This window comes from Macrobrachium nipponense, chromosome 11 (genome assembly GCF_015104395.2).
Source record: "Macrobrachium nipponense isolate FS-2020 chromosome 11, ASM1510439v2, whole genome shotgun sequence".
Lineage (NCBI taxonomy): Eukaryota > Metazoa > Arthropoda > Malacostraca > Decapoda > Palaemonidae > Macrobrachium > Macrobrachium nipponense.
Genome location: NC_061087.1, coordinates 2057087 through 2084453, shown reverse-complemented (window position 1 = coordinate 2084453; position 27367 = coordinate 2057087). Strand labels below are relative to the sequence as shown.

Sequence of the window (27367 nt, the reverse complement as noted above, 5' to 3'; positions counted from 1 at the left end):
CACGGTAGGTTATGTCTTTCTCTCCTGCGGGATTGACTGACTAACCGTATCTCTGTGCTGACGGTTACGTCTCTCCTGCGGGGATTGACTGACTATCTGTATCTTCTGGTCCTACAATCACGGACTTTAGCCTAAGATTGAGGGGATTTCTTACGTGAATGAATAAACGTTTGCATTCGTTTTGCCTTACTATGTTCAACAGAGTTATCTCTTAATCCTTTCGGTGCTCGTTACCGCACGGTATGGAACTACGAGTCTACCGCAACATTGCACTTTTATTTGCTCTCCTGCTTAGGCAAAGCGCAGCCTTATTTAGGGAAGTAAGCATACTCGGGGAGGGAATGGATGAGCTGCTGGGGGACCATTTCCTTCCTGAAGAAGTTTGTTTCCCGAATAGACTGCAATTCAGACCACAGTTTTTTCCTACGGGAAACTGAAAAATTATTCTAGATTTAGGAATGGATTCTGAAGCATCTCTCAGTGCGTCTATCACCTGAGGTGATAGAAAGAAGGTGCCGGACATCTGGATAGGGTTTCAGATGTCCTGGATCTTAATCTGAAAGAAGTAAAAGCGATTCGGTAGTCCCTCCAGTCCTCGAAACGAGTTTTTGGGAACTAGTGGTCCAGATCAACTCTGATATTCCACAGCTCTCATATCTTAAGAAGTATCTTCTCTCGGTCCTTGTTTGAGTTTACGAGAAAGAGCCTATTATAACAACAGCGTAAAATATAACGATCCTCTACAGGTTCGTTACAGGATTGCAAAAGTTCGTACGAATCTCTCGACGACGGCAGCAACTATTCACTTCCGAGTGGAATCTTTCTTTAGAAGTAAGTTGAGAGTTGTGTAGACTTTAGGGACGCCCTTTCATTCTTCTCTTCGATATGTTGAGGACGAAGAGGCGGCTTCTTCTCTGCTCCCTTATTCTCGATCCGGGATCGGTACCATTAAACGCCATCCTATGATATTGAACGGGGATGGATGTTTAGTCTCTTTTCCCCTTTTTCAATCGCTTAGGAAATGTAATAAGAGGATTTATGACGTCACAGGGGAGCGACAAATGACGCTGATCGCCCCATGTTGGCCTTCAGAATCCTGGATTCACAGAGGTCACATACTTCCTAGTTCACTTTCCAAGGACCTTTTCTTTTCCGAGAGAGTCGGTCTACTCTAACTTGAAAAGTACCTATAACCTCTCCGCTCTGAGTCTGACTACGTTCGAGACTATCGAGATGTTGACAGGAATAAGATTACCGTCTTCCATTTCCGTCTGAAGAATGGGATAAGCTGGCAGTCACAACTATTAAAGAATATGCAAATATGTTGTTGACGGCCTTTGGGCTCAGAGATTTGCGTCTGTCAAACAACAAAGCCCTTCACGATCTTTGAGTTCTGTGGAATCTCGAAACTCGCTCACCATCTACTTTTTGTCTCACCTGTTTTCTCGGAGTCAGACACTCGTGCGAGATCAGGCGACATATAGTAGCCCTGAGTTTCTTGTTGACGAAGTCGGTTGCGTTTATACACCCCCGATGATCGTGTAACATGAGACCAGGTTGGACTGTCAGGCATTCTTCCTTTGGGACTGAATCGCCTTTTTGCTCCTCGCTCCTTTCTCCTGGCACAGAAGCTCGAGTCAGGAGTTGATTCGCTGACGACGTTGGGTTGCGTTGATACACCCCCAAGGTTTGCTTAGATTGAATCGCCCAGGCAGTCCAGACACTCATCCTTCAGCGAAGAATAGTGCCTTATGGTCTTCAGGGTACAGCCTTGCTGTCCTTGATTCGTCTGACTGGTCCACTGGTCGGTCACCTGACTTTAGTACAGACAGACTGACTGTGCATGTCCAGATCGAAGCTTTCAATATGGAACTTAGACGTAGTCTGAAGTTCTTGATGTTAAAGCATTCGAACCTCTCCTACCTGTTAACTTCTTGCATGTGATCAGGAAGGCCTTCTTCTAACCACCCTAGATACGACAAAGAGGGTTAGTGAAATTTTAAGCCATCGTCACAAGTTTTGGCTTTAGAGAAACACAAGGCGGTGTGCTCTCTAAGCCTTCCGTTGTGGCCTAAGAATGGAAACCCGTTTTGTCCTTGGGCCAGGAGCTTGGAAGCAAGGATGGCACAAGTTAGTGGGCAGGAGCCAGAGAGAGTCCTGTGCCCTGTCGGGTCTCTCAAGTTTTATCTACATAAAACTCAAGAAAGTCGAAGTCATTCGGGCATCTGCAGTGTTCCGAAAAAGACCAGACTTGCCCATATCGAAGAACACCCTGGCTTTAGTGTTAAGGAGTTCTTTCAAAAATGCTCCTTCATTGTGTTTGCACAAAGATTTGAAATCTTTTTATCTGAATGCTCACGAGGTGAGGGCGCGGCCTCGGAAGCATTTCAACAGAGCATGGCACTCAGCAACATCCTGAGTACCATGTTTTAGCGAAGCAACTCTTGTGTTCACTTCACACTCCTGCGAGATGTGAAGATGGCATATGAGATCTGCTGCTCGCTAGGGCCATACGTGTCTGCAGACACAATCTTGGGGGCAAGAAGTACCACTCATCCTATCCTGTAGAAAATGGTAGGAAGAGCTCTTAATTTAGTTGATGAGTCGCTGACAACGGCGACTTCTTAACTCTTAAGCCTTAGTTAAAACACCTTAACTTTGGCTAGGTTGGTCAGGTGGTGATATATATATATATATATATTTATTTTTACTTCTTAGCCCTCATGGTATGGTCAATATGGTCTAGTCACGTCGTGGTCTCGCCCCTGTTGACAGATCATCTGGAGTGCACCAGCTATATAGGTCCTACCCTCTACCTCGCTGGCAACTCTAGTAGCACAAGCAGACTTACGTGGCAGTAACCACGAAGCCAGCTATGCTAACAGGTGGAACCAAGATGTAAATCATCTGCATGCATTTGTTTCCTAAAATCCTTCTATTCTGTCCCTTCCCACCTCCAAAGGTGGGATTCAGCTATATATATATCTGACAGGTAAGTTTCATGAACAAAATGATATTGTTATGATACAATAAAGTTTGTTCATACTTACCTGGCAGATATATATAATCAAGTACCCACCCACCTCCCCTCAGGGGACAGTGGAAATAAAAATTATGAATAGAAAATGGGAATGGTTCCTGATACCCGCCTCCCAGCGGCGGGAATGGGTACTAACCACCTGGCCGACCACTGCGTGTGTCGGAAGTTTTTAAAATTCTGTCGGACTTCGGAAAATACAGCTATATATATATCTGCCAGGTAAGTATGAACAAACTTTATTGTATCATAACAATATCATATTTGTTAGTAGTCTGATTTATTTTATATTTTATGATATCTAATTCACAATTTTTTTATTAAATGCATTGCATGTACTCATTTCAAATAATTATTAAGTAACCATTAACTATAATAAACAAACAAAAAAAATCTTCCAAACGTCTGTTTACATCCAGCATTTACGAGTATCGAACGATCGCCAAGCAATCACTTTTACACAGTAAGCCATAAATTTTCATTATCTCTCTTCAACTACTGAAACTACCAAACAGTATAATAACCATTCATTTCTATTCTTTATTCTATCTTTACCTAATATTTTTTTTTTATTAAATGTATTGCATGAATAAGTTTTCAATTCAGCAACCTTTTACCAATAGAATACTTAAAGCACAAGGGGTAGATGCTGACCAATAGGAGAGCAGGACCTTATGGGGTGACTAGCATCAGGAACCAATGGGAGAGCGGGAGGATGGTGGCGAGTTTACTCAGTTGGCGGCGCAGGAGTTTTAAAATTGTTCTCGGTGGTCCGGGCGAATCTCGGGACTTTACAGCAACAACTTTTCGTATGTAGAGCAGTAAAATTTTTTGCATTGGCTTTTGTATCTCAAGTTTTTCGTAAGTAGAGCCTTTCGTATCTCGAGGTACTACTGTATTTTATTATATTTATTAATACAACACTTCATAATAGTACTTAGTGTTATTACTTATCCTGATAAGTTTATCATCTAATGTAGTCAGAAAACTCGGTGTTATTTGATATTCTTTCTGTATCTATAAAAGTTTGATTTATTTTAACACTTGGAACACTGACTTCATGTCTGGATGTAAGTTATGCCGTATCTGTATTTACTGGTAAATAGATTGCTTGAAATGATGATTTCTTTTTCATCAATGCGTCATTTATGATTTCATGTCTTAAGTAGATTTTATGATTGGTTATTTTCCACAAGCTCTATTTTATTATGGAACTTCCACTCTCAAGTGCCTGAGCCTCCAGAGTTTATTGTCTGCTACTCATTTTACAAAGCATTATACCATCCACTCTGTCAAAATTCCATTATGTCGCTGTCCAGAGGCACTTTTCATTTATGGTATCATTGTTGCTCTGCTTATATAATATTGGTGCTCACAAGCAAGAGAGAGTTGTTCATGTTACTTTAAATTATTATGGCCCTTATTTTCTGGCATTTCTCATCTACTGTGTTCCTGTATCATTTATTTTTTATTTGTATGTGTAATTTCATCAGCATTTAATTATATTTCCTTTCTTTTTTACTCAGTTTTTATCTCTTATTTTATTACATTGGAATTTAACTTTGTGACCCCAATAAGTTCAGTGCTGTCAAATACATACAAATTTTCATTCTATGAGATGGCAGCGTCCATAGAAAATAAAAGAATCATTATCATTATCATCAACAGTACCTTGAATTTTATGTGATCCTGCCTCTCATATCTTTCTTGTGATTTTATGTCCACAATCTCCATTCATCACCAGCCTCCCATCACAGATGAAGGTGATCATAATGCTTTTTCCTAGCATGTGCAAATCAAACTCTGTTAAATCCTACACTCAATCTTAGGATTAGACTACCTCAGATGCAAACTGTAACAGGACCATACTTCATTCCTAGTTGTCATCTAGAAAAGTTGTACTGTGTAAAGAATCTTTTAGAACCTTCCTTATTCTGGTTTGAGTGCTCAGGAAAAGTCTGCTGAATGTAAGGTGGGACTTGTTCCTGTTAAAAACCTTTTAACTGGAGTCTTTCGATTACCACTCTCAGGCTTTGTCAGCACTCTTCTTTGGTGGCTCCCCTTATAAGCCAGTCATCTAGGTAGGCCACCAGTCAAAATCCTCCATTCCTGAGCTCCCATAAAATAGTTACAGTGTATAGGCAGTCCCTGGTTTACCACGGTTTCGGCTGACGGCAGTTTCGGTTTACGACGTTCCAAGGTTACGATGCTTCTCAATTATATTCATCAGAAATTATTTCCAGGTTTACGACGCTTATGACGCCGATCTGATGGAAAAAATATGACTCCATCAAGGCAAAATAATCAATATTTGAAGGGTTTTTTTATGAAGAATGCAATAAAAATGCAGTTTACATATGTAATAAAAATTCGGTTTTTTGGTGATTGTCTGTCTCAAGCCGTCAGAACATGAATCAACCATCGGAATATGTATATTGTACCCTTCAAGCTGAAATCTTTCAGGATGAGTTTTTTCTTCTTTTGTTTTTTTGCGTTGATTCAGCTAAGTCATCATCAGCTGTCAAATGCCATTTGCATTTATGGTTTGTTTACCATTTAGGCTTCAGGTGGCTCTGACAATAGTTTTACCTTAAAAGTAATTCTCAGATGTTACAACATTCCCTTTTAAAAATAAATTGTATGTTTCACCATTTCATAAGGCCATAACTTAGTCAATTTATGAAGTTACCGAATTTTCTGCAAATGAAGGGTATACGGTCCATAGAAAAATCTGTGAATGGGCGAGTTTGCGAATCGTGAGTCCACAAATAGGGGTGGTCGACAGTACTAGCTTGTTGGCTCCTACCATGGGGGCCAGCCGTGCAGGCACTCGGTACCAGAGGTAACCACCCTGGTGCCAGTTCTCTCCTACTAGGCCTCTTGCCACTTGCTCATGTACCTGACTCCCTTGCTTCCTTTCCATACCTTTGCCAGTTGTGTGTCTTGATTAACAGATGTTAACCTTGTAATAGTGAAGTGTAGTGCAGTGGAGGAGGTGGCTACTTGTCCCTTAGTGCTCCTAGAAAAAAGTTTGTCAAACTCCCCTTCACCTGAGAGGAGGCATACTGGAAGTTCAAGGGAGGTTGGGGGGATTACACATGGGTAGTGGCACCCCCCCTCAGTCGAGCCTGTTGCTGGTCCCAGTATCGACAGACAGCCTGTAATATGGTTGCTTTATTTGATTTTCATTGCTCTTATTATTAGGCAGGATAACTATCTCATCAACAGTTTCTTAATATCTTTTGAACAAGGGACCAAGTACCATTCAGTATTGGGGAAGGGTGCTCTGTCCCAAAATTTTATATGCTCAACCTCAGTAAGTTTTCCTTTCATTAATGAGGTCTCAACTGTTACTAGTTGGAGCTCTGGGAGTGATTAGGCTGTCTCTTATTATCCATTCTGATTTCACCAGGGATCTAGACAACTGTGTCAGCTTCTTTTTGGGCATGGGTGTTTATTACCCTGTTCCATGACCTAAGATTTTTTATGAGAAACCTATCTGTCTGGGCAGACTGTGCAGCCTCTCAATCCTCTAGTTTGAATAACAAGGAAGTTTTACATATTATCACACCTGATTCCATATCCAGGACAGACCTGAATTCCTCTTGGGAATCATGGATAGCATCTCTGTGCTGCTCATTAACAAGTGAGGCCTCAAAGGAGTTGCACTCTCTTGGGGTCATCCTTGATACTGGTTATGGTTTCCTTCTGGAATTCTGAAGGTACTGCAAGCAGAATTTTCCCATCAGGGAAACCTGCACGAACTGATGAGCTAAGCCAATCATATCATCACTGCCTGGCAGTTTGAACTGATTGAGCCAAGACAGTCATATTACTACTACCTGGAAATATAGAAAGTACCGCAATTGGAATTTCTTATTAGTGAAGTCTGCATAAACTGATTGAGCCAAGGCAGTCATATCACCACTGCCTGGCAGTACAGAAAGTACAATAAGCAGAATTTTCTTATCAGGGAAGCCTGCATGAACTGATTGAGCCAAGGCAGTTGTATCACCACTACCTGGTGATATAGAAAGTACAGCAAGCAGAATTTCCTATCAGGGAACCCTGCATAAACTGATTGACCTAAGGAAGTCATTTCATCCTTGCCTGGTAGTGTAGAAAGTACAGCAAGTAAAATTTTCCTATCGGAGAAGCTTGCTTAAACTGATTGAGCCAAGGCAGTCATATCACCACTGCCTGACAGTATAGAAGTTCAGGAGAAGTCTCTATTCCCTTGGAAGGTACAGACACTTCAGATTGGATTGGGTGGACCTTATCAGGGTCCCCTGAGTACATGATTGCTGCATGTGAAAGGCAAGATTCTCATTTGAAAAATCTGTCTGATGTAAAAGAATATCCTAGGTCTATCGGATTCTGAAGGGAAATTTCAGTGGCTATGTCCACTTCATGTCAGGTATCAGTGACCTCTCTCCCAAGGAGAAGCTCTTCAGCTCCACTAGAGAAGTTGAAGCAGGAGGCTTAGAATCTACTGCTTTTGGAGTCCTATTGTCCCAAATGTGGATTCGTCCCGCAGTGGGTAGTGCCGTCAGCGGACCTCATGCGGTGCACTGTAGGCATTACTTAAGGTTCTTTGCAGCGTGCCTTCGGCCCCTAGCTGCAACCACTTTTGTTCCTTTTACTGTACCTCCTTTCATATTGATATTGTCTTTCTTCATCTTACTTTCCACCTTCTCCTAACACTTGATTCATAGTACAACTGCGAGGATTTCATCCTGTTATACCTTTCAAACCTTTTACTATCAATTTCCATTTCAGCACTAAATGACCTTATAGGTCCCAGTGCTTGGCCTTTGGCCTAAATTCTATATTCAATTCAATTTAAATGTGGGTATGGCTCGGAGAGGGATGAAAACATACTGCCATAGTTTTGCTGGAACGATGTACAGTAGTCTCATTCTTCTGTACTCCTATTGAAACATATAACTTATAGAGACAGCTTAAAAATGAGCTCTTCCATCATTTATGGCTGCTGCCAAAAGCATGTGGCATATTTCACTCATGTCTAGTTACCAACCAAATTCTCCTTTATTCTTTCAGGAGCTGGCTCATAAGCAAACTGAGCAATTCGCTGTGGCGCAGGTTATGTGTTGGTCCTGCATACTAGAAGGCCAATGGTGATAAAAGGAACAAGTTTTTGATAAAAACCGCCTAGTGTTAGCTACTTATATCACTGTATAGTTTGCAAACACTTCAAATTAACCCAGGTCTACATGGCTACAAGTATTACATGTTCATAGAATGATTAAGGAAACATGATCAGTTAGTTGGTCGTATCCATAGAATAGTAGTAATATTTTAAAATATTAATTCCCGATTACTACTACAATAACATTGCCTTAAAGGATTTACTCACAAATGCTTCTTAACTCATGAAGACAAGTCATTAATTGATATCCATAATGTATATTTCTACTTCCTAACCTGATTATCTGGTCTATTCCTAAGCATCAGGCAATGCCTATTAGTTGGTATGTAAACAATATCAATACTGTAGTTATTTAAATTATTGTACCAAAAATATATAAACTCAGCACATATCTAAGAATCTAAAATATTTTTGCAAAACTCACCATTATAAAAAGAAATTCAGGCCTTTAGTAAATGTCAAGGTTTGTAAGTCGAGCACGATTGGGAACTACGGTCACATCTCTTTCATAAACAAGAAGTTAAGCTAACCCAGTTTACCGATTCAGCAACTTCAAATCATTTATCAATGTTAAAAAAAAAGAAAGGTCACTGTATAAGTTTCGATAACAAAATTGTCTTATTGCGTTAATGCTAATTCTCACTTTGTAAACAAGAAAAAACAGCAAGGCAATTACAGTGTAGCCCACCAATCTACTCATAATGTCTCACCTTGCAAGAGCCTAAACACAAACTTTTCAATGCATATTAAAATGACAAATTTTTGATCAATTTGTGTTTCATAGCTAACAATCCGGAGGTCTTGATAATAGAATATTTTCCAAGGGCCAGCTGGTAACCGGTTAAAAAAAATCAAAGATTGTAAGCAAGGAATCTGTGAGCTCTGGCAACTTCTGCGTGTATGAGGTGATAGCTGGTCAGAGACCACGCACCACCCTGTGGCACGTTCAGTCTTTAATCAACCTAGGAACTATAACAAAAGAGAGTGGTGGCTAGAGGTGGGCAGTAAACGTTAAGACCTCAGGTTTGTTAGCTATGAAAGATACATATCGATAAAAAATCTTAACAATAGGATAGACTTATACCTGGTGGGAGGTACAAATATCCTAAACCAGCTGGGAGTTAACCCACCTGACCACCTTTCCTAGAAGAACAAGTTCTAAAGATGGTGGTTTAATGCCTGCAAGTAGATAGATAAACAGAAATCTAACAACTCAGCCGTCTGGGTTGAACTACAATGATGTATGAGCAGATTCAATGCAACCAGGGAACCAAAGAAATTTCTGGCTGTTCAAGTAACAAACCATATACTTACTCACAGGGGTTTTGTTACCAATCCTCACTCCCCCTTGCTAGAGAGAGAGGAGTATTTTGCTACTGAATAGAGGGTTTGGTATTTCAAAAACATAAAGCAAAACAACTTTCCGTATGGCTACCTGACTTACCTTTATCAGACCAGTCCAACATATAACGTGTCTATTCCTCAACCCGCCTGTAGAGAGAAGAAAGGAACAAAGAGAAAGAAAGAGACCAGCCAACTCACTCATTCTCTCTTCCACACATTCATCGTAGGTAAGATACAAACTGCCCTATTAGGGGCAATGGGTGAATTACATAACTTGTTGGGCAGCCACCACAGGACCCAAGGAAATCGTGTCCCAAGATCTGTGGGAAACGTCTTTCAGGTAAAAAGAAGTGAACGTGGATTGGCTCAACCAGGAACCAGTGTTCAAAATTTTATAAAAAGCAAAATTTTTCTTAAATGCTAGAGAAGAACTTTTACCTCTTGACATCATGTGCTGTAGCCTGCACAGACTCAGTGAGAGAACCATCAAGAGAGGAATAAGCCTGCTTAATTGCCTCACGTATCCAGAATGAAATAGCGTTCTTGGAAACCTCTTTTCTGGAACGACCAGTGTTAACAAAAATTCTACGACATCTAGGTCTTAGATGATGAGTCCTTTTAAGGTAGCATCTTAGGGCTCTGACAAGACAAAGTAAGAGCTCCTGTGGTTCATTGTCAACAAAGTCATTCAATGGTAGCATGGAAAAAGAGGCAAATCTGTGTCATGTACCGAGGGATTTTGAGTCTTGGCTACGAATTCTAGGAAATCAAGGTCTTAGATGATGAGTCCTTTTAAGGTAGCATCTTAGGGCTCTGACAAGACAAAGTAAGAGCTCCTGTGGTTCATTGTCTACAAAGTCATTCAATGATAGAATGGAAAAAGAGGGATTTTGAGTCTTGGCTACGAATTCTAGGACAAACTTGAAGGCCTCTGACCCCCAACCCCTGCTATGTTTCACATCATTACTCAAGCCATGAAGCTCCCCCACTCTCTTTGAAGAAGAAAAGGCCAACAGAAAAACTGTCTTTAGTGTCAGATCTCTGTCTGATGAATGAAGTAAGGGTTTGCATGGAGCTCAAGTGAGGCTTCTCAGGACAAGCAAAACATTGCATGCGGGAGGCTTGAGTTCCTTTGGAGAACAGGTTTGTTCAAAGCCCTTGAACAACAAGGAAATCTCCCAAGATGAAGAGATGTCCACGCCTTTTAGATGCAACACTAAACCTAGTGCTGCTCTGTAGCCCCTGACAGCAGAAACAGAGACCTTTCTCATCCCTGAGGAAGATGAAAAAATCTGCTATATGTTGAACAGAGGCTCTGAGTAGAGAGGAATCCCATTGATGACACTAATCACAGTAGATTGCCCATTTCCCCTGGTAAACTGCTGAAGAGGACTTTCTGAGGCAACTGGACATACTGAGGTAACTGGACATACGTCTCACTGCCTCCTGAGAAAACCCTCTTGCTTGGAGGAGATACTTGATAGTCTCCATCCTTGAAGAGACAGGGATTCTACTGACTAGTGAAACCTTTCGACATGAGGTTGACCAAGAAGTTGCTGACATGGAGGAATCTCCCTTGGAACCTCTGCCAGAAGGGACAGAAGATCTGGGAACCACTCTGCTTGAGGTCATCTTTAGATTTCGAGAACTCATTATTCTGTTCAGAACTTGAGGGATTAGGCAAAACGGAGGGAAGGTGTAAACCTTGAGGTTGTCCCAAGGGTGTTGGAAGACATCCTCTGCCAGAGAAAGAAGATCTGGGACCACTGAACAGTAAATTTCCAGCTTCCTGTTGAATTAAGTTGAGAAGAGGTTTAGCATAGGCCTCCACCAAAGCTGAAAAAGCATGTCCGCCACAATCTGATGCAGAGACCACTCCATGCCCAGGATTTGGTTCTGATGGCTTGGTCTGTTGGCTACCACATTCCTCTTGCCCGGAATGTACCTGGTAGAGAACTCCACCCAGTTGTTGATCACCCACTGGTGTAACTCGACTGTCAATGAATGGAGGGGACGAGACACCAGGCCCCCCTGCTTGATTGGTGTTAAGAGGAGTGAAACATGAGTAGTCAAAAATGATTTCTAAAGGACAATCTGGGGACAAGTGAACTCTTGTACAGACCAGAGTCTAATGAAGATGGCCAAAATATGCTGTTGCCATATTTGTGCCAATGAGACGTAGAGATCTGTAGTCATTGTAGGACAGGAGATAGAGCCCTCCTGTCTTGAGTCCTTTATATTCTATCAATGTGCCAACAAGCACTATTCTGGCTGAGACCAACTATAAGAGAATTCTTTGTAATTAGTTGGTCGGTCTTATGAAGCCCTGGGGGTGACCATGAGAGTGTAACTCCTTTGAGGATGAACAGCGGGTACGCTATCAAATACGTATGGTATGTATACATTACATACTTTATTTACAGTAATACCTCAATCTTACGTGATTCGAGTTGTGCGCATTCACAATAGCGCAAACATTTAATTGGAACCTCACTAATTATCATATGGGAGTATTTCACAAACACACGAATGTAAACGCAACATTTTCGAATCCTGGCTCTCTCTCTCTCTCTCTCTCTCTCTCGTCTCTCTCTCCTCTCTCTTCTCTCTCTCTCTCTCTCTCTCTCTCTCTCTCTCTCTGTCCTATACTGAGATGAGAATTTTTATGGTACATGTAGTATGTACTATGTTTATTAATATTTTCAAATATTATTAATAAAAATACAAAATCTGTGATAATATTTTAAAGAAATAACCTTTCCATGTCACTTGTAAGGTAGAACAACTCTCTCTCTCTCTCTCTCTCTCTCTCTTACTGAGATAAGAGAATTTTTATGGTACATCTACTATATCTACTATATGTTTATTAATATTTTCGAATACTATTAATAATAATAATGTTCCAAGGGATCCACAATAATAAAAATGTTGAAAGTTTGTGTATAATTTATAAACACTTTATAAAGTGTTTATAAATTATACACAAACTTTTAACATTTTCATTATTGTGGATCCCTTGGAACATTATTATTATTAATATTCGAAAATATTAATAAACATATAGTAGATATAGTAGATGTACCATAAAAATTCTCTTATCTCAGTAAGAGAGAGAGAGAGAGAGAGAGAGAAAGTTCTACCTTACAAGTGAAATGGTAAGGTTATTTCTTTACAATATTATCACAGATTTTGTATTATTATTAATAATATTTGAAAATATTAATGTAGTACATACTACATGTACCATAAAAATTCTCTCATCTCAGTATAGGACAGATGTGTTTATAAATTATACAGAACTTTTAACGTTTTCATTATTGTGGACCCCTTAGAACATTGTATAACCTCTTGTGATAGAGAGATTCTCCAAAATAATAATAATAATAATAATAATGATAATAATAATATAACTGTAATAATAAAATGATGTGTATAAAGAATTCTTTCCCTCATCTTTCTTTTTAAATCCACAGAAGCTCGAAGTTCAGAGCTGTTAAATATGTCAAGTAATGTGACATGAGGGAGAATGTTGCCAGATTAGCGATCAATGATTTTTACGGAATTCATTCTCTCTCTCTCTCTCTCTCTCTCTCTCTCTCTCTCTCTCTCTCTCTCTCTCTCTCTCTCTCTCTCTCTCTCTGCATATGTAATCTTCACATACTGATCTCTTGCTACACCAACTATTTACAGGCAGTCCCCGGGTTACGACGGGTTCGGCTTACGACGTTCCGAGGTCAAGGCGCTTTTCAATTATATTCATCAGAAGTTATTTCCAGGGTTACGACGCCTACAACGCTCATCTGGCAGAAGAAATATGACACCAAAAATGCAAAATAATCATTTGAAGGTTTTTTGATGCAAAATGCAATAAGAATGCAGTTTACGTAGTTATGAATACACCCAAAGCATTAAAAGTAAGGTTTTCTTAGGATTTTTGGTGATGTTCCGGCTTCCAACGATTTTCGGGTTACAACGCGTCTCAAGAACGGAACCCCCGTCGTAACCAGGGGACTGTCTGTATTTTTTTTTTTTGTTTTTTTAAAAAGGGTACTGTATTAAGCTAACTTTTAAAGGGAATTACAGTAACTTTAATTTCATTTAAAAGTTAGCTTAATACTTACGTAAAGACTACTCTTCTCTCTCTCTCTCTCTCTCTCTCTCTCTCTCTTCCTCCTCTCTCCTCTCTCTCTCCTCTATCTCTCTCTCTCTCTCTCTCTCTCTCTCGTATTTAGTTGTAGTCAGATAATTTTTATTGAGTTATTTTTACCTTTACCTTCTAGAACTGTAAATGCCTGTTTTAAAACAGACACACCTAAAGGTTGTATTAGTCCAAATAAAAAGCACTGTTTGTTCATGAAAAGGAATTTCAGAAACAAAGTGAAGAAACAGAATAAAGAATTTCTTAAAAGTGGTTGAGAAGTTAATATTTAGGGAGCATGATTAGGCTCATATTTAGTGTTCAAACTCTAGAAGTAAGCATTTATTGACATTTTTAGAGACCATGACAATCTTAAGTGAAAATTCCCCTTACATGAAGGGGTCTGGATTCTAACCTTGCATAAGTTCAGACTATTACTGTATTTATTTATTTGCTAGTTTTGCCTAATTCTCGCTAATAAACCATTCCAGTTTCTATGTAATTTGGTTAATTAATTGGGATAGATTGATGTAACGGTGTATTAGGGGTTCCGTTCTTTGCTGGGTGCCAATAAGCAAAAACTGCCATTAACCGAAACTCGGTGATTTATGGCGCTTTTGGCGCTGATATCCGGTTAATGGCACAGATAAACAGTTTATGGCACCTCTGTTAGGTATCTTATGGTGCTATAATATTATTGGTGCCTTGTGGTGCTGATAACTGGAACTCAGCACGTTATGGCAGCAAAAATTGCAGATCTTCCGCCAATAATTGGGGACTGCCTGCATAATGAATTAACCAGGATACTGAGTCACATTGGACTGTAATTTGCTGACACAAACTATCTGTGTTAATGACATGAAAATTATACCAAGACAAACTTACATTTTTGTTAGCTAGGTTGCAAGAGACTGAAGGGCTGCATTAAGGTAAAAATGTAGACAACAGCATGGCTTAGAGCCATATCAATGTCTTAAGGAATCTTATGAGGTGTACTGTGTATACAGTACTGCAAAGTACAATTTGTGTTGTAATCTCATATAGGGCAGAGGATGCTACAAAGAGCCATCCTGCTGTACTGTGCAAGAAACTGCTGTGAAGTTATTGCTTTGAAGAGCAGTAGTTGGGATAATGGGGGTTTCCTTTGAAAATAATGTCAATGTTCAAATTCTTACTTTTGATAAAAATATTTCCTTTACAATGATGCTGAATTTTGATTTACAGCCTGTTGAAATGCCAAATCCGTATGAAGAAGAACGAGTTCAATGCATATTATGTAAATACAAGATCCACTTAGACTACAAAAATCCCCGTCTACTATCCCAGTTCATTTCACCCTACACAGGAAGGACTTATGGAAGACACATAACACGGTTATGCAGACGACAGCAAGAGATTTTGGAAATTGAAATTGGAAAGAGTAGAGATGCAGGTAAGTTAGTCAGCAGGTGCTTCTTATACTGAAGCATTTTAGTCTGGGTCTAGAGTGCTTATTTGTTGACATCATTCTGTAGCCTACACGTAAATAAAGCTAAACTAGTCATTTTCTTTCATGTATTACTAGAGAAATCATAGAACAATGCATTCGACTTTCATATATTATTTGTTTATTTTTTTAATCCTCTATAGAGGTTACACAAGTGCCACACCCATCCTATCTTGATCCTTTTTAGGGGTCATCATTAGATTTTTTGACTATATGTTTAAATGACCATTTAAGGTCTTCCATTCTAAGGTACTTGTTTCTATTGAAAATATCATTTGAAATTTGTATTAAATCCATTTTTCTAGAACAGGCTTGGCATGGTTCTGTATTTTAGGTGCATTTTGGTAGTATCTGTACATATATGAAACTTTTCCTGTTGATTAACTGGTAATGCTAGGATAATTTTGAGTAAAACATTGGGTAGAAATAGGATTTTTCCATGTAATGTAAGCCGTAGAAAATTTACCTTTAGATTGATATTGGCCTTGCATTCAAGCAAATTCTTTCATTTACATATTGTCCATATGTGGAACAAACTTTTGGTCTTGACATTAGGATAAATCTTCTGGTGCATGCTGGAAACCTGTTTATAAAAAAAAAAAAAAAGGTAAATGCAAGGAATCTGTGGCATCCAATATGTTGTTGAGGTGGAAGTGAGTCAGAGACCACACTTGAGCCTAGTGACACATTAGTCTTTCTTCAACTCTTTGGAGAGTGGACGTTCACTTTAGTCTACTTCTACCCAAGCCAGTTTTTTTACCTAAGTCCATACTGTTTTATCTTATATTCTCCTATCCAGCCTAAAAAGTCTCGTGAGTGTCAAATGTATTTATCCCGGGCTTCAAGGATTCCCGTGTTTGCTTCCTGAGTTCCTGTAGGACAGATGCGACTTGCAGTAGGTAAGCTTCCAGGCCTATTTCCTGCTTTGTCATTATCTGTTTTATGTACAGTAGTACCTCGAGATACGAAAGGCTCAACTTACGAAAAATCCAAGTTACAAAAGCAAAGACGAAAAATTTTACTGCTCTACATACGAAAAGTTTTCAAGATACGAAAGGTTTCTGAAAGTCCGAGATTCGCCCCATAACAATTTTGAAACTCGCGCCGCACACCGCCATCTTAGTTATCGTAGACTCGCCACCATCCTCCTGCTCTCCCATTGGTTCCTGATGCTAGCCAAGCCATGAGATCCTTCTCTCTAATTGGACAGCATCCCTCCCATCATGCATCTTCTGTACATACGTACTACGTGTTGGCGTGCTTTAGCTCGGCCACTTCGCACCCGAAACTTTACCGTACGCATTCGGCATTCGTTCGCTCCAACGATTTTGTTTAGTAACGTAAATTCATTACTGATTTCGTTGCAGTACATATTATCGTGTTTTGCGAAGACTGTATTATTACGTATTTGTGTAACTTTACGTAAATTAACATAGTCATGGGTCCCAAGTAAGTTGAAATTCACGGAAAGAAGCGCATGCTGTCTCTGGAGACAAAGATGGAGATCATAAAGAAGTACGAAGCTGGTATGTATGCGATTAAGTGTGATCGCAAAGGAATACGGCCGTAATCCGTCGACAATAGGCACCATCCTTAAACAGAAGGATGCCATCAAAGCAACTACACTATCGAAGGGCATCACTATTTTGTCCAGCAAGAGGAGCCATGTGAACGACGAGATGGAACGGCTGCTCCCCGTCTGGATAAAAGACAAAGAAATTGCTGGCGATACAGTAACGGAGACAGCAATCGCTCACAAGGCCAGTGCTATTTTTGGCGATTTGATTGCGCAGGTGGAAGACGACGGAGGGGAAGGGACTTCAACGCAAACCCCAGAGTTCAAGGCTTCGCATGGCTGGTTCGAGAAATTCCGTAAACGGACTGGCATCCATTCGGTGGTGCGTCATGGGGAGGCTGCCAGCTCGGACACGAAAGCGGCCGAAGCATTTAAGAAGACTTTCAACGAGATGATGACCAAGGAAGGCTACAGTTCTCAGCAGGTTTTCAACTGTGATGAGACTGGCCTTTTTTGGAAAAAAATGCCTCGTCGGATGTACATTACGGAGGAAAAGAAGAAGCTACCCGGGCATAAGCCTATGAAAGACAGGCTTACGCTCGCACTTAGTTCGAACGCCAGTGGGGATTACAAGGTGAAGCCCCTACTGGTGTATCACTCCGAGACTCCTCGAGCCTTCAAGGCCCACAAAGTGTTGAAGGAGAAGCTTCCAGTGATGTGGAGGGCTAATGCAAAAGCCTGGGTAACGAGGCTTTTGTTCACCGAGTGGGTAAATCTGTGTTTCGGCCCGAGTGTGAAGAGTTTTTTGGAAGAGAAGCGCCTCCCCCTGAAATGTCTGCTGGTGTTGGACAATGCCCCTCCCCACCCTTCTGGCCTCGAGGAAGATATCCTAGTGGAGTATTCCTTCGTTAAGATTCTTTTTCTTCCGCCCAACACCACCCCTCTCCTCCAGCCCATGGACTAGCAAGTGATAGCGAACTTTAAGAAGCTGTACACGAAACATCTTTTCAAAAGATGTTTCGACATCACCGATACCACAAACCTCACCTTGCGTGAATTTTGGAAGGAGCATTTTGACATTGTCATATGCATCCGACTCATTGACCAAGCTTGGCAGGAGGTTTCGAGGCGAACCTTGAATTCCTCGTGGAGGAAACTCTGGCCTGATGCATATCCGACCGAGACTTCAAGGGATTCGACGTGGGCGAAGCTGGTGCTGCTGAGTCGAAACAGTTGACGATCCCGAAACTGTTTCGCAACCAGATCTTGACGAGATCGTTGCACTCGGCAAGTCCATGTGGCTGGTCGTCGACGAGGACGACATCAACGACCTTCTCGAGGAGCACCAAGTGAAGCTTACGACGGATGACCTGAAGGAGTTGGAGGCCATGCAACATAACGTCGTTCAACATAACGTCGTTCAAGAGAAGTTCTCCAGCAGCGGCGATGAAGAGGAGGAGCCTATGACAACGGCAGAAATTAAGGAGGTCTTAGCCGCTTTTCATAAAGTGCAATCGTTCATAGAAAAAAGACACCCTGAAAAGGCTCACACAGGTCGTATGCTTGCGCAGTTCGATGACGTTTGCCTGAGTCGTTTCAGGAACATTGTCAAAAGCAGGCAGAAGCAATCTTCCTTGGATAGTTTATTTTTTAAAGAGGCCTTCAGCATTAGCAGGAGTAAGCAAAAAGGAAGAACCAGTGATAAAAAACAGAAAGTTGAAAGCAAAAAGGAAGAACCAGGTGATGAAAAACAGAACGTTGAAAGTGGTGATGAAGTTGAAATTCTGTAAAAAAAAAAAAAAAAAAAAAAAAAACAAAAAAAAAAAAAAAAAAAAAAAAACCTAAGTAAAAGTAAAAAAAAAAAGTTAAAAATAAAAAAAAAAAAAAAGAAAAAAAATTTACGTAATTTTTAGATTTTTGTAAGTTAAGTGTTACAGTTTTGTTAATGTTTTTCGTAAATTTTATTTTTATAGTTTTCCTTAAATTTTTTATGTGTTTTCGTAAAGTTGAGTGTACGTACGTACGTACGTTATCTGCCGTTTGTCCTCCTCCTCCTCCTCTGCCGCCACTTTCGGAGATAGCCTCACTCGAAAGGTAAGCTTCGAAATTTTACGTTACAGTAATAATATTTCTTGTACACTAATTATACACTTTATTTACAGGTTTGGATTTTTATTCTTAATTTAGGTATTGAATGGTCCAAATTGTTGTAGTATTTCATTGTTTATAGGTCAATTTAGCTTTATTATGAAATTTAATGGGGTGTTTTTAGAGGGCTTGGAACGGATTAGCCATTTTACATGGTAAAATTAGTTTCCAAGATACGAAAAACTCATTATACGAAGGCTGCCTCGGAACGGATTAATTTCGTATCTCGAGGTACTACTGTATATGTAATGCTGCCCCGTTTTGCTCGGGGAATATTGCTCCTTCAGGGAGAGAGGGGCCAGCGGCATCTTGTTCCTTTGTTAGCAATTAGAAATTGGTAGTTTTAGTCGTTCAGATTTTGTGTGGTTCAGGACATCTGAGACTTTATGGGTTCATGCTGCAGACAAGGATTTTGTGCGAGGATTCATCTTACTTATCATAGAAGTTTTCCTCCACTTCCTCAACAGGAATTTTGATAGTAGAGGGCCTCCGATTGTGTGGTCCTGACTACTTGCTCAGGACCAGTCAGAATTTACCTCTTGTCTCTTTCCCATCATTAGGTGAGGGGCGAGGAGTCGTATGGCTCGCTCCCTTCCCTAACATATATGTTTCTTTTCCTTTGCTCAGTTGTCAGCCCTGCTTTTCACCTTGAATAGGTAAAATCCACGAATACTTAAAACCCCTCTAAAAATGTTTAGAACTGCCTAGTTTGATAGTTGAAAAAACAAAAACAAAAAATAAAAATGCTTGTACTTGAGTATTTTAATAATTTTATCACAAAAAGTGCATTTAGTCATGAAAATATGAAAGTACAGTAATTTGTGATTATTTCTCAGTGAAAAATACCACAAATAGGCAAACATTTTGTGAATAATTGGTACATACGGTTCATAGAAAAATCCACGAATCCTGAATCCTCTCTCATGTACAATATTTTCTGCTTTTGTAAGAGTACGTAGTCTGGTTTGTGACATCACAGACGGGATTGTGGCGTCTTGGCTAGTCCTTATGACGACATAGTTTCGATCGATCAACTCTTGTGTTTCAAGAGAAGCATAACCAGTCTTCTGTTACCTCAGGCGTTGGAGTTTCTTGGGAAATTCTTTGCTTTTCTTCACATGTAGAAGTCGGTTGCTGTAGAAGTCGAAGAAGAGATCCTTTCATCATCATCGTCATTGCCTTCTATCGGTGCTCTTCCTCATCTATAAGGTTGGGGTTTGTTTAGTGTCATGAGCTTCCCTTCAAGAACCTGCAACTCAGAGCTCCAGGTGCATGATTTCCCCGGATTTGGCAAGTTGGAGAGGTAACCAGTGTCACTGATATTAGTTCCGGGAAAACTTTTCCTGAACTTGTTTCTTCGGACATTTGGGTAGAGGAAGCAACCGACTTCATCCTGTTCATGACTTGGTAGCTCATCCAAGTTCTTTGATTTCTTTGAAATCCAAGACTCTAAGGAAGCTTGCTACACACTCGTTTTTCTTCAAAACTCCGATCCGACGATTCTCTTTAAATTGTAGTAGCTATGAAGATTCTACAATGTCCCAGCCAGAGTTGATGCAGTTTTCTTCGTTGGACGTGAGAGATTCTGGATGTTCAGGGACGTGTTTCCAACATAGGCAGTGTCTCCTCGATGCTCACACATTCGTGACTTAGTCACCTCAGTTCCAGATTTACATGGAGACGTGACCACATATGACTATTGCCTTCCAGTGATTCAAGGACATCCAGCCTAGGATGTTGCTCTTTCCTTTGATGTATGTGAGCGATTTGACATATCTGTGGATGTGTTTCCCCTAGAGCTATGTCGTCTTCCTCTCACAAACATGAGTCTCCCCTTCATGCATGCAGACCTGTTCCTTTCTTGTGGTTGTGTTCCTGTGGAAGATGATCATTGCCCTTCTACCTCTCGGAAGTCTCTTGTTTGCCTTCAAGACATTCTTTTTGTTTCAAGTCTCATTTTCCTGTTGCTCATGTCCGAGGATGTGTTTCAAGTGACAGCCGTGATGTTCTTGACGGATGTGTCCCTCATGGTGGACATGCTCCTTCGGCTATATGTGATTGAGAGAGAGGTCGTCTTTCTCCAATTTCCAAGAAACCAAGGCGTTCTTGTCTCATTCTCGTAGGAGGCCCTAGATTTGTCTTTCACCTTCCAGTCAGTGGTTGTGACTCATCAAGACGGAGGTATCATGCTTCTGCTTCTCTTTCTCCCAGATGGTGTTACATACATCGTTCATTGTCACGCATCCATGCACATGACTCTTCACGGTCAGAGATGGACGCATTATGTGGCTAGATGGTTGTAGATCAACACACACGTTGTTCCAGGGAGAAGGCTGTCTCAAGATGCTATGTCCAGGTACAGACCATCGACCTAGCCCTCGGCCATCCAGTACATCTGTGCAATTGTCTTTTGGTCACAGTACAAATGGCTGATGGACGTTCCTTGTCATCTGTGTACAAGATCGATCTCCCAACTGTTACGTCCTGCATTACAAGTCAAGAATTTGTTCAGTCAGGCCTATTTGGCCCTCATTTTGGGAATAGACAGTCTTTGTGTTGATCTGAAGACTTCAACCCTTCTCAGGTAGGAATAATTTTCTTGATTCATCGTTTATTTATAATTTGGATAGTTCTTATGAGAATATTGACCCAACACTTTGACTTTCTGTCCCAAAGTAGTTATAGTTATAGTAGATTTACATCAACCATGCATTTGATGTCTAGGCCAGTCCCTTACGACGCTCCTGATTGGCTGTTGATAAGCCAATCACAGGGCTGGAAACTCTCTGTCTTTCTCTGGAGAGTTCACGTTGGTAGGATCTATGTTCCACCTCTCCTGAGGTATACGTCTTTCAGGAGAGGTTGAGCATACATCCTGCCAATGGGAACTCTCGAGAGAGACTAAGAGTTTCCAGCCCTGTGATTGGCTTATCAACAGCCAGTCAGGAATGTCGTAAGGGACTGGCCTAGACATCAAATGCACAGTTGTGAGTCTACTATAGTCAATAGGTTAGTTCGTTTACAGAGAAGTTTCTTTGGAACCATTCTGCCCTATGCTTACAAAGCAGGTGTCAGTTCTGATTGTATAAGGCATTTTCTTGGTGCAAGCAGAATTATTTTCTAACTCCATAAATCTACGATTCAGACCTAATCAATTGGTTAGGTACTTGAGTCTAGACCAAGAAGACTTCGAGACTAAAGAAGGATGAGGAACTATTTACTTTTACCAACTTAGCAATAGCCTAAACGGTTGAGTTCTTAGCCTAGCCAGTTTGAACCTACCTTTACCAACTTAGCTTAGTCTAAGTAGTTTAGTTTTTTGTCTAGCCTATCCTAGCCTAGCTAGTTGGAACCTGTCTTCACCGACTTAGCCTAGCCTAGGTGGTTGAGTTGAGTTGCCTCCAGTTGTTTGGACCTTTCCTGCACTGTCATTCTCTTGAGTTCATGGTTTTGTATGGTTAGATGGATCTCTGGACTTCTCTATACAACTCAGGATCGATGCTGTTGAGGTTCAATCATCCTTCTCTTTCCTGTTGTTTTGTTGTCAAGATGTCTGCTATTCTTGGAGTAGTAGTACTTTGGCCTTGGCTGCTTTTATCTACACTTGTGTCACAGTATCAGTGGATGTTTCTGAATTATTCTAATTGTCTTGACTGGTCATGCACCACAGGTCAGGAGTTTCTAGTCATTCATCCTACTCTGACTTCATCCACGATCCCTTGAGCACACAAGGAGGCATATTCATCTTGAAATACCTGTCCTTACATCTTAGGTGTATTTGCTGTCTTGGGTTGTCTTTCTTTGCATGTATTACTCATGAAATCTGCTAGCATTTCAGAGGTAGTCATTCACTCTACTGTCTGTTGTCTTTTGAGTTTTGGGCTTCTTACATCTGGATCGTAAATTCTCTCCAGAGGACTTTCTGGTTCTTTCGTTTACATTGCGCAACTTGAATTGTATAAGATTGAGGTATTACTGTATATACAGTTAATCTCTTTCTGGTCTCATCCTGAAATATCAGTATGATCTGCTTCAGCAGATCATACTGATGTGCAAGTTTTACATAGGTGGCTCATGTTGGATGAAAAAAAAGTTTTATCTCTCTCTCTCTCTCTCAAGTGTGTTTATTCTGGCATTGGAATAAATTGTTTTTAAGGTTTCCGATGCATAATTGCTGTACCTGCACTTGTGCAGATACAGTAATTAACAAGTGCAGGTACAGCAATTATACCTCCTCCTAAGAAAAATCCATAAGACCTCCCCTTTATGCATGCCTGAGTCAGAGCCTGTATTGAGGCAGATACAGTAATTATGCCTCCACTTAAGAAAAATTTATAAGACATCCCCTTTACACATGCCTGAGTCAGAGCCTGTATTTAGGAGTGGCAGATACGAGTAATTATGCCTGACCACTTAAGAAAAATTTATAAGACATCCCCTTTACACATGCCTGAGTCAGAGCCTGTATTTAGGCAGATAAGTAATTATGCCTTCACCTCAGAAAAAGCTATAAGACTTCCCCTTCACTACACATGCCTAATTCAGAGCCTGTATTGAGAGCATGAGTGAAGCTAAAATCTAAACTCAGAACTGCATAAACCATTCCATATCTAGGCATGCTAATTAAAAAACTCCTGTACTTAAAGGGTATGGATTTCCTTGAGATTGTGTAGTGGTACATAAGTGTTTGGTTCTCAGTTTGCTTGGCTTTGGGAAGCCCTTAAATATATTACATAGTACAGTATGAAGTTCGTGTTTTAAAAGTTAATGAAGGTTAACCAATTAGGCTTTGATAATGATTTTGATTATGTGTTCTGTATAACTTTGTTTAAATTTTCTCTACAGGATATATGGCTATAATGATGAAGAGTGTGCAGTTCTTGAAAGACCCCAAGCTTTTTGATCCAAATGATCCTGATCGACCCCACAATTACTAGCCCATTGACCTTGTTTGTGCTAAGTATATAAGGTGAATTTAGGCATGTATATATTTTCACCTTGTCTTTATTCGTTATCATGTAATAAATTTGTGTATAAAGCAATGTTTTTCAATATTTCCATTATGTAACTAGTAAGTTATACCTTTTACTCACAATTGGGATGATATAAAACTCTTTTTATAGTTTATTCCTCCTTTTTCTCCTCATTCATTTTCTTCTTAAGCCAAACATTTAGTAGAGATCATCCTTTTTTGCATTTTTAATAATTTATTGAATATTTTATGGTTGTTAGATTGACATTTTATTTTGGCTAGACAAATAGATTTAAGACAGTATCCATTGATTTTGCCCCTGAAAAACCTCCCCTCTGCTCGTACGTGGACGTGCTCCAGTTCGCGATGGCCTTCACTTTCCTCGGAGTCTTCAAGCTGATTCTTTGTCACCTCAGCCTGTTCTACTTAGCTGCAAGGATGATAAGCTCTGATTAAGGTGTTGAAGGTGCTTAATACTTAGGTCGCTGATCCTATACCTTCTAGCAGTTCTCTCCCAGAGACTGTTGCTTCTCCTCCTGTTCTGTCTCCTAATAAGCGTGTTCATAGTGAGGTTCGTGCGGCAGTTTGGGTCAGTGGATGACTTTCTCAGCCTAGAATGGCTTCTCCGCCTCTGCATGATGGGAAGGCCAGCCTTTCACCTATATTCAAAGAAGTCAAGAAGCCTCTCTGGTTCTTGTTCTCCAAGGAGTTCCCGCTTGTGTCGCTCACCTTCCAGAGTTGGGGGCCTTGATTACTCTCGTCGTGGCCGATCTTCTCCAGGACATTCTCGCCTATATCATTCTTTATCTTGCGACTGTATACATGGTTTTGTTCCAGGCCATGTATGTGATTCATTGCTCGACCATGTGCCTGAGCCCTCTTTCACAGGATCTTCCATCATTCGAGGGCTTTTTAATGGGTTTCTGGTATATGCACAATGCAAATTCATGTTTAGATTTTTGTTTCCATGGTAATCTGTATGGATTGCTTTTAAAAACTTTTTCCAAAGGACTTATCGGTTAACAAGTACAATATGAATTTTTTTTATTTACTATATGCATATTTTATGAATTTTCTTGCTTGCTTGTACCTTCATCAACAAAAGTGAAGATAATATTTTGCAAAAACTTTCATACTTATAGCCAGGTCTGCTTGTTTTTAGCTCATAATCAGGTTTTCTCTTTACAGGGTTAGGTGTAAATGAGTTTTTCACTGTCTTCTGTCTTGTCCACTTTTTGCCTGAATTCCTATTTGTCTAGGTCTTTATTGGTGCTTCTTAGCCTTCCTACTGGGTTGTCTTGTTATTTCCATATCTACTGCTGTTCTGACTTGCTATTCTTGCCATACACATCAAATGACCAAACCATCTCAGTCTTGGGTATCTTGGTCTATTTTCCAGATGTTGTACAACACATCTCTCAGTAATAGCGTTGAGTGTGATATTCATGCCACAGTCCAGCCATAAGTTAAGCATTTTGCATTCACGATTTAGCATTTTGCATTCGACTGTCCAATATTGCTTCCGTTATCTTTGTTAGTATGCATGTCTGCTGTTTTGAGTAGTACAGGTTTTACTTGCACAGTAGGAATATTTTTCCTCTTTTCACTTTTTCTTGGCTGTTGCTACATTTTTTTATCTTATTTTCCTCATTATCTGCTATACAGTTCAGTGTGTGAATAGTATTTAACTTTTTTGAGACCTACTTTCCACCAGAAATGGGTGCTTCCCTTTCCATGTTCTTATACAAGCATCATATTCCATTTGACACCATCTATTAAATTTGATTCATAGTGCTGGGTTCACTCCTGAACCTCTTGCAATATCTGCAAAGCTACTTTCTTTCTATGCAACTGTGCAAATGACTAGTCTTGTGAGAGTATTTAAACCCATTGGTCTGGCCAAACTACTCTATAATAATTCTTATTGTAATATTCCCTTTTCCAGCTTTCCAGTGACAGTAATTTTGTTTTGCTGACATGGATTTTCTGTTTTCTCCTCACCGTTTCCTCCTCTCCAGTTATGAGTGCTTGGTACCTCATCTGTATATAATGGGGCTTACTTTTTTTTCACTCCTGTTTAGCTTTCTCTATAACTCTGATAAACAGCAAAGGACCTGGCTGATCCTTGGACATATTAACAATAATTCTAATGATCTTCCTGTAGACCTCATTCAAGTTCTTGTTTTATGGTACAAAAGCAGGGCTCACCAAACATTTACAGCATCTCGGGAGGATTTGTGATTCCCTATTTTATATTATGTCAAAATTCCTTTTCATTATAAACTTATCTCTTCATCGTGTGGCAGTATCCGTGCAGAAGCTTAATTTTAAATACTACCTCAGTTCTTGATTTCGTAGTCAAAGTCAACTGACAACCCTAAATTGTATAGCTGTGATATTATCACATAATAAGAAAGGTTTTCCCCTTATGGAATTCGGTGTGTTTGATTAGACTTGATTTTATGAAATTTAATCTCAACCCAAACACAGGATACTTTCGGCCACTCAACACTTAAAACAGTGATGAGAGGTAGTTGAGTGGTTGGACATCACAATAAAAGACCCAGAAAATTAAGATACTGAGTACATGGATATATAAGTGGAACTGGGAGGAAACCCCATAGCTACACTCAGAGACAATAGTTATAGAGGTTGGACAGCAAGACTGAGTAAAGGTCGATGAATAGAGGTAAGGTAAAAGGCTAAAATGTGGATGCAGCTGGGGACTGAAGGGATGCTACAAACACCCTTTAGTAGCAACTACAGTGCACCAAGTGAGGTCCTCTGATGGCACTACTTTCCTTTGGGCCAGTATGTAATGAGTTCTCACCAGTCACATGCCTTGTGGTTTGTTTGTTTGTCTGTATGGTGTTTGTACGTTGCATGGAACCAGTGGTTATTCAGCAACGGGACCAACGGCTTTACGTGACTTCTGAACTTCCATCACCAGACATACACATCTTTCACACCTCAATTGAATGCCCGTGAATCGAACTCACAGACACCGAGGTGGTATGCCAACACCATACCGACCACGCCACGGAGGCGCTCCACATGCCTTGTGACTTTCACCTGAATTCTCATCTGGTCCAAGTCTTCATTTGTGTCATTTTTGCATGGTTTTTGAGCCTTCTCTTTAATCCTCCTACTTCCATTATAGTGCACTACTGACTAACTTCAATTTTTGTTTTCTTTTATTCCATGCTTAGACCAGCAACTTTGTAAAATGTACTCTAGCCATGAATTTCAGAATTTTGCAGTCACCCGTCTAAAATCTCCACTGTAAATGCTTATGTCTCTGCAAGTCATAGTTTTATTAATGAGATGCTTATATGTTTTACTAATAGTTCAGTGTTCTAATTTGAATACTCCAAATTCGTTTCTATCTTCTCAGAGCTCTTTTCATGATCCAGTCTATTGCCAAGCTGAAAAGTTCTTCCTTCCCAAGGCCTCCCTTCAACAGTATGGTTGTAATGATGCTTCTTCACCATTAGCTTTTTATTTAATTGGGACATTATAAATCCCCGTTTCCAGTTACAAATTGTATTTTGGAGCA

At 40.1% G+C, this 27367-nt stretch overlaps 1 protein-coding gene across 1 annotated transcript in view; it reads left to right on the top strand.

Annotated features, from left to right (window-relative positions):
- Nucleotides 1–23881, top strand: part of LOC135216102 (small ribosomal subunit protein bS18m-like) — a 56703-nt gene extending 32822 nt beyond the window's left edge. The window contains exons 3-4 of the mRNA XM_064251177.1: nt 14914–15121; nt 23685–23881. Coding sequence (XP_064107247.1) covers nt 14914–15121; nt 23685–23776 — 300 coding nt within the window. The 3' untranslated portion in view covers nt 23777–23881. The remainder of the gene's footprint in view (nt 1–14913; nt 15122–23684) is intronic.
- Nucleotides 23882–27367: the final 3486 nt, after the last annotated feature.